The sequence below is a fragment of the Heloderma suspectum genome, chromosome 11 (assembly GCF_057233095.1).
Source record: "Heloderma suspectum isolate Gila_16-S chromosome 11, 16-S_ref, whole genome shotgun sequence".
NCBI lineage: Eukaryota > Metazoa > Chordata > Lepidosauria > Squamata > Helodermatidae > Heloderma > Heloderma suspectum.
This window is the reverse complement of record NC_139468.1, coordinates 13,679,678-13,687,366: the sequence shown is the minus strand read 5'-3', so window position 1 is coordinate 13,687,366 and position 7,689 is coordinate 13,679,678. Positions and strand designations below refer to the sequence as shown.

At 49.1% G+C, this 7,689-nt stretch overlaps 1 protein-coding gene across 1 annotated transcript in view; it reads right to left on the bottom strand.

Moving 5' to 3' along the window:
* Positions 1-290: 290 nt before the first annotated feature.
* Positions 291-7,689, bottom strand: part of MPI (mannose phosphate isomerase) — a 28,056-nt gene continuing 20,657 nt past the window's right edge. Inside the window, exons 6-9 of the mRNA XM_084816912.1 lie at positions 6,109-6,291; positions 4,831-5,004; positions 4,442-4,650; positions 291-1,369 (exon numbers count right to left, since the gene is read on the bottom strand). Coding sequence (XP_084673038.1) covers positions 1,151-1,369; positions 4,442-4,650; positions 4,831-5,004; positions 6,109-6,291 — 785 coding nt within the window. The 3' untranslated portion in view covers positions 291-1,150. The remainder of the gene's footprint in view (positions 1,370-4,441; positions 4,651-4,830; positions 5,005-6,108; positions 6,292-7,689) is intronic.

The following is a 7,689-nucleotide window of genomic DNA, read 5'->3' as shown; positions in this document are numbered from 1 at the left end:
AGTACTAGATTGAGTAGTCTCCAGCTCCCTTCAAGGAGTAAGCAGTTTCATACCGGAACAGGACATCCATTACAACCAGAGCAAACTTTGCAAGCAAAGGACCGCAGGCAATGATCAAAGAGCAGCCCCCCAAAATTTAAACCAGCCTTTGTTCGCCCTTGCTCAGTTGGAGCGTGTTAGTATCTGGGGCAACACAGAAACAATTCTTTGCCTGGCTCTCAGCGTCAGGGATGTTTCTGAGAACATGTGCTGGTTTAGAGCAGGGGTTGCTTTCCAGATTTTTAGCCTACAACTCCCATGATCCCTTACCATTGGCTATGTGGGCTAGAGCTGATGGGAGGTGTAGGTCAAAACTTCTGGAGGGCCACAAGTTGCCCATGTAGGTCATACCCCATAAAAGCAGCACGAAATGAAGGTGGTAATGCAGCCTTCCCCAACTTGGTGCCCTCCAGATGTTTTGGCCTCTAACTTCCAGGATTCCTGACCACTGGCCATACTGGCTGGGGCTGATGGGAGATAAAAGTCCAAAACATCTGGAGGGGACCAGTTTGGGGCTAGCTGAGGGACCGTATCCTATGTGCCAGGGGTAGGCAGTTTGCGACCCTCCAGATGTTTAGGTGTACACCTATCAGGCCTAGCTAGTATAGCCAATGGTGAGGCATCATGGGAGTTGTAGGCTAAAACATCTGGAGAGCCACTAGTTGCCCAACCTGTGCTATTTGCTAAGACAAATAGATGTGTTGGACTACAGCTGGCTGTGGATGTTGGGAATTGTATTCCAGCACATCTGGAGGATGCCAGGTTGGGGGAAGGCCAAGCCATTAGCTGTCTACAGCAGCTCAGACTGCACAGTCAGGAAAGTTTAATATTACTCCTTCCCTCCAATTACACGGTGGTGACAGTACAGTTTTAAACAGGAGGGCTACCGGAGAGCTTCCTGTCCTACGCTCAACAGCAATTAACCAACGGTAGGGCCAGCCGAGGGCAAAGCCAAGGAGGAAGGCAAATTAGGGTTGAGCCCTAATGCTTTGGGGCTTTTGACACGGCAGCTGGATGGATGGGATAAAACTGGCAGTATGGAGGGCACAGACCAGTTTCTATTGATTGCAAGTTGAGTCACAGCAAGGGGGAAAGAGCTACGTGCCCCACGTTATAAGAGGCAGCAGGCTCGAAAAAGCAGCATCCCCTCAGCTTTGGACAGGTGCAAGGAGACGCTCTCGTTGGCGGAGATGAACAGCACGGAGCCCCGGCGGAGGGCCATTTCGGACATGGCTGCCGTGGAGGCACCAACAGCAGTGCCCTGGACTACCAAGAGGATGCTAGCTGAGTCGATGGCCGAAACGAGGTACAGCTTAATGGAGGAGGGAATCTGCAATAAAAGCAAAAAATATGCTGCTCAGTAGAGGAAGGGCCAGCAGAAGCCAGGCCCAGGACAAACCCAAGAGGCACCACCAAATTCTGCATCCCCTCTGCCTTCAGAAGTGCTTAGAATAGTGTAGCTGAGCTCATTTCCAGAAGATCAAGCAAAACTGAGATTTAAGCAACTGTGTCAAAGGCACTCAATTACATCGCCCAGAGGATCAGAAACCCAGCTGTGTGCCCTTGCTCAAAACCTCCTTCCCACACGCTGTGCCATGGACCAGAGTGCAGGGCACGGAATAATGGGCTCAAGTGACAGGAAGCCAGATTCTGGCTGAACATCAGGAAAAACTACCTGACTGTTGGAGCAATACGACAATGGAACCAATTACCCAGGGAGGTGGTGGGCTCTCCCATACTGGAGGCATTCAAGATGAAGCTGGACTTGGATTCCTGCATTGAGCAGGGGGTTGGACTTGATGGTCTTATAGGCCCCTTTTAACCCTACTATGCTATGATTCTATGAGCCCAAATAGTGGGATCAAAGTACATAAATCAATTGAAATGTGCTTCCATAAATTCTATTTGCAAGGTTAACGTTTTCAGAGCAAGGTCTGGCGTGTTTTGAGAAAGGACGAAAAGTTACATTCACAACTGTAAGAACCCCAACAGCATTCTGTAGCCACTGAACATACTCAGTCCTCATAGAGAGGTTCTACCACAGGGGTAGGCGACTTCTAGGACAAAACATCTGAAGGGCCACATCTCCCATCTGCCCTAGCCAGCATAGGGATGATGGGGGTTGTACGTTAAAAAATCTGGAGGGCCACAACTTGCCTGCCCAAGCTTCATTAGGACCAAGCAGAATTGCACAAAACTGTGCAAGCTTTCAAGTTCTCCAGAACTCTTCCTCAGCTAGGTGGTCCAAAAAGCAGGGGATGGGAGAAGAAACCGAAAAGTTCAAAAGATGTCTTAGCCACCTGGTTTGCAGTTTAGATAGACTCAGTCTCAAAAGAGAAATTTGCAGATGCAGCTTCTTATTAACCTGGGTCACCTCTGATCTGTACAAAATCCAGGCAAAATAGATGGATAGAAGCTGACCTATGGACACCTAATATTAATCCTAGCAACAAAATCTGGGACTCTTTCAAAGTGCAATTGCTTAAGTTTGCACTCTTATGTCTGCACTGCTTAAGTCTGCATTCTTTCAAAGTGCATTTGAGTCAAACATTACCCCCACTCCAACCTCTTAGGCCAGGGATCTCTAATGTGGCACCGGTGGGCACCTCCAATGGTGTCTGTGAAAGGGTCCCCAAGGCGGCATGCATGGGCACCTGCAAAACTTTTAATTTTTCAAGTTTTTTTTAAATATATGTACATGGATTTATGTATATCCATAGCAATGCATACATATGAAATGCATGCAACTTTCTAGCAAGCACACTCAGGCTTCAAGCAAAGAGGATCAGATATCCAAATAAGTATCCATTTGAAGGTGTCATCTATATGCCACCTGTTCAAAGACTGAAAGCATTATAAGGTGCTCAATCCATTGCATTACAAGTGGTGAGTGTTTATCCTTCCGATGTTGTAATATCACCCTTTAGCTTGTCAAAAGGGTGCAAAGAACCCATTTACACTGACCATTTGTTAATTTCCACGAAGCAGGTAATAACTTAAAAGAGCGTGTATTGATGAATATTAAAGACTGTTCCAGTACAAATTTTATCTGTGCAATAACCCCCCCCCCCCCAAGAAGCAACTATTGGAGATTGTCAGAACATATGTTTAAAAGAAGCATTAGCTATATTGCACCACCAGCAATTAGTGGAATTAGACTGTCTCTATTAAAGAGACACTGGCATATCCAATAGATAAAAAACACACGTTTAGCAAAGTAAGACGCAGCCTAGGATCTACAGACATGACAAGGAGATGCTGAAACAGCGATCCACTGATTAAGCATTTTGTGGTGGTGTCCACAGCAGCCCTAAGCTACTTCTGCGTGACCACATTCCATGCATCATCCCATGTTTTCAAACTGCTTTCAACAAGGATGGATCCAACAGTGTTGAGACTCTCAGTGCCAGAGCTGGATAGCTGTGAGTTGCAAGAGCAGGAATAGGAGCAGCAGTTAATGCAGACTTCCCCAGCTTGGTACCCTCCTGGATGTGTTGAAATACATACAGCCAGTGTGGTGTAGTGGCTAGACTGTTGGACTGGGAGCTGGGTTCTAGTCCCCACTCAGCCATCGAAGCTCACTGGGTGACTTTGGGCCAGTCACAGACTCTCAGCCCAACCTACCTCACAGGGTTGTTGTGAGGATAAAATGGAGAGGAGGAGGATTATGTATGCCGCTTTGGGTTTCTTAAAAAGAGGAAAAATGGCAGGATATAAATGTAATAAATAAATAAAAAAAAATACAACTCCAGTATATCCAACTTTTGGTATTAAAGGCAAAACTGAAGTACTTTGGCCACATAATGAGAAGACAGGATACCCTGAAGAAGATGCTGATGCTAGGGAAAGTGGAGGGTAAAAGGAAGAGGGGCCGACCAAGGGCAAGATGGATGGATGATATTCTGGAGGTGACGGACTCGACCTTGGGGGAGCTGGGGGTGGCGGCAGCCAACAGGAAGCTCTGGCGTGGGCTGGTCCATGAAGTCACGAAGAGTCGGAAGCAACTGAGAGAATAAACAACAACAATACCCAACTACCATGGGCAGGCTGGAGATCATGGGAGTTGTAGTCCCAACACATCTGGAGGGTGCCAGGTTGGGGAAAGCTGGGTTATTGTGCCGGACTGAGGAAGGATAGTTTCAAATCCCCCCCCCCCCCGGCATCCAGCTGTAAAACTCACTGGGTGACTTTGGGCCACTTGCTCTCTCTTGACCTGGCCTACCTTGCAGGACAATTCTGAGGGTAAGTCGGCCGGGGGGAGGGGCAGGCCTTGGAGGAAGGAATTACAAATAGAATAAATAAATCAGGTCGGGCTGTGTGGACAGCGACTGCGTCGACCTTACTGAATCCGAGTGGAATCTCACCACCGGGATTTGCAGCAGCAGCAGCCATGGGAGCTCACCTCTATCCTCATGACGGCGAAGTCTGGTATTGGGGGGTCGTAGAGGTAGATGCATGGATCCAGGCGGCTCTGAGAAGGGACCAGGAGCTTGGAGTTGCTGGCAGCTGGACTGTAGTTCAGCATTTCACACAGGGTGAGAACATCGATGAACTTGGGGGTCAGGCCAGCTCGCACGGTGTTGTCGGAGCACGCCATGCACTCGATGCAGTCTGCGGGCCCGAGAGACAGCCACCCGTCAGGCTGGGCGGGGCTGCCCTCCCGGGGACGAGGGAGGCACTCGTTGGGAACGTATCCTGGCTCCCACCACCGCCCGGCTCTCAAGAAATCCGCTTTTGAACCTCCATCAGTCTATCTGTTTGAAGACGTGGACCAGGGGTGGGGACCCTTACCTCCGTGCAGATAGGCGTGGGGCTCGTTGGCCCCCAGGAACATGCATTCCCCTGGCTGCAGCTTCATCAGGTTCATAAAATAGATGGCAAAGCAGCCGATGTCTCCAGGGAACTGAGAGTGAAGCTTGAGGAGCAGCTCCCCGCAACTGGCCGAGGTATCTTTCCCGGCAGCTGCTGTGGGAGAGATGCAGACGGAGAGAGGCTGGTGAGTGGTGGCGGAGGCAGCCTCCAGATTTGGTCCTTTCATCTGGCAATCGAGAGCCTAAGCCAGCCTTCCCCAACCGGGCGCCCTCCAGATGTGTTGGACTACAGCCCCCAGCATCCCCAGCCAGCATGGCTGGCTGGGGATGCTGGGAGTTGTATTCCGACACATCTGGAGGGCGCCCAGTTGGGGACGGCTGCCCTAACGTTTGCTGCTGAGTCTCCGAAAATGTATGCAGCACAGCATCCAGGCTTCAGCTTCAGCTGAAAGCACCCTTGTAAATAAGCACCCCAAGTCGCTAGCCTGCAAAAAAATGTTTACTAGCCTGCCGGTGGTGGTGATGGTGGGGTCTGACACAGGAGGACCCCATCCCTCCTGCAGCAACCCCCTGTGTTTCTATGCTGAGTGTGGAGAAGCGGGCTTCTTTACGGCAGCCCGTTTGGTTCTATACTGGGAGCCGAGGAGTGACACAGTGCTCCATCCCTCCTCTGCCACCAGCCTTGCTCGCTCACCTGCATCAAATTCCTGATCGCCAGTGGCTACCAGGCTAGTGCTTATATACAAGACTGGTTTCAACAGAAGCTTCCTTCCCTTCCACCCCAATGCAGTGACCCTTCGGGAACAACATACATTTCTCCCCAAGCATCCAAGGAGAAGAGACAACCACGGAGTCATCAGCATAGCCTAGAACAGGGAAGAGCCGACGGTCGATCTCCAGATGGTTGGGACTTCAATTCCCAGAAGCATGACCAACAGTCAGGAATGATGAGAGGTAAAATCCAAAACATCTGGAAATCTACTTTCTGCCCTCCCTTGGCCTACAGCTTAGTACACTGAACCAGAACACTAGAAGATTTCATCTCCAAACCACAGGAGCAGAACTTGCTACGTCAGTCTTTTCTGCTCCCCTACTGCACTCTTTGGCTTGCTTTGTCCTACTACGAGCCCCAGGAAGCTCTTGACTGCATAAGCTAAGGCAGTCTGAAACCAGTGAGCTGAACCCTCGGAGAAACCTATTCCCAGGCAAGAGGAAAAAGGGGAGCCACTCAACTCTCCTGGTCTCACACAGAACCAACCTTCTTGGGAAATCCGCTTCACCAACATGTTGAGTTGGTCCACGAAGACCTTCTTCTCGCTCTTCATCATCCGGGTGAAGCAGACACGCAGGGCGGCCGTCACGCCCCGAGGGTCGTCGCCGACACTGCGTTCCAGCTGTTCTGCTGCCACGTTCCCGATCAGGGCCCGGAATTCAGGGACATCTGCAGGAAGCCAGACACACGTCAGCTGTCACCCGGCGACACAATGCACGCCTGCACGTCTGCAGCCGACCTTCCGTTCGCTCTCTAGCAACCCCTTCGGGAGAATACCTGAGATGGCAGTTCATACGCACTATGCTTTCACGATGGGCGTGCCATTCATGTTATTATTCCAGGGTCGTCACTGTCGTCACATTGTAGCAGAACAGATGACAGATCAGCTACACGCATCATCCCCCCGCCCCGTTTCCCAGTGGTACTTTTTAGACCATGTCTACGCCAACCAATGTAAACCAAATTTCAAGGCTGCTTAGTGTTATGGCTCTCCTTAAAGGAATTCTAGGCAGTTTAGCCCTAGGAAGGAACTAAGAACACAGAAACATTCCAGTAGCCTTCTAACACTACAATTCCCAAGATTCTTTTCAAACTCATGATGCTTATATGCTCCTAGAATCCACACAATCCCCTTTTTAAAAAATCTGTCTGAAGTTCCTGGCTGCAAGATTTTTTAAAAAATCTGTTTTATTTCTTTTCCCAGGATGTGGTTAATAATCAGGATTTGCTTACTGTTGCTTTTGTGATGTTGTGTGTGTTTCTGTTTTAAAATATGGTTGTAATTCTTTTTATTTAGTTTATTTGTTGTTATCCTGATCTTACTTTACTACTTCTTATCATAAGCTGCCTTAAATATTACTGTATGAAAGCATGGCAGAAATAATAATAATAATAATAATAATAATAATAATAATAATAATGCTTATCAATATAAAAGCAAAATAAAACAATATAATCACAGCACTAATGCCCCCTCAAACACACACAGAGTGTATATACAGTACTTGCCTGCTATACAAACACCCTCTTAAAAAAGGTGTTAACTTGCCATCTGAACTCCATTTGCAAGGGAGCCAGGTGAGACTCCTTTGGAAGGGACTTTCATAATCCAGGTGCTACCACCGAAAAGGCCTGCCTCATGTACAGTGGTGCAGCCAGGCCCAGAGCGCAGGTGCTGTTCGGGTCCCCCAAATGACAGCTTCCCCCTGCTGCCAGCCAGCCCTCCTTTCCTCCCTTTTCTTTTTACCCAGCCCACCCTCCACCACCCTCCCTGGTAGCCCGGTCGACCCCAAGCGATAGCAAAAGGAAGCACGGTAGCAGCCGGCTGGGCAAGCCTACATTTACTACAGTGCACCATTTTATAATATTTTTTTTTAAAAAAACTGAACAGCAGTGACCTGAACCAATCAGATGCTGCCTTTGGGGGGGACACCCAATGAGGGCACAGGAGCAACATAAGGACCGCCCCTTCGCCATGTCCCCGCTATACAGGGTAGGGGGAGGAACCATACAGAGCAAGGCCTCTGAAGTTTGCAGAAAGATCGCAAAAGTGTCAATGTTGTCTCT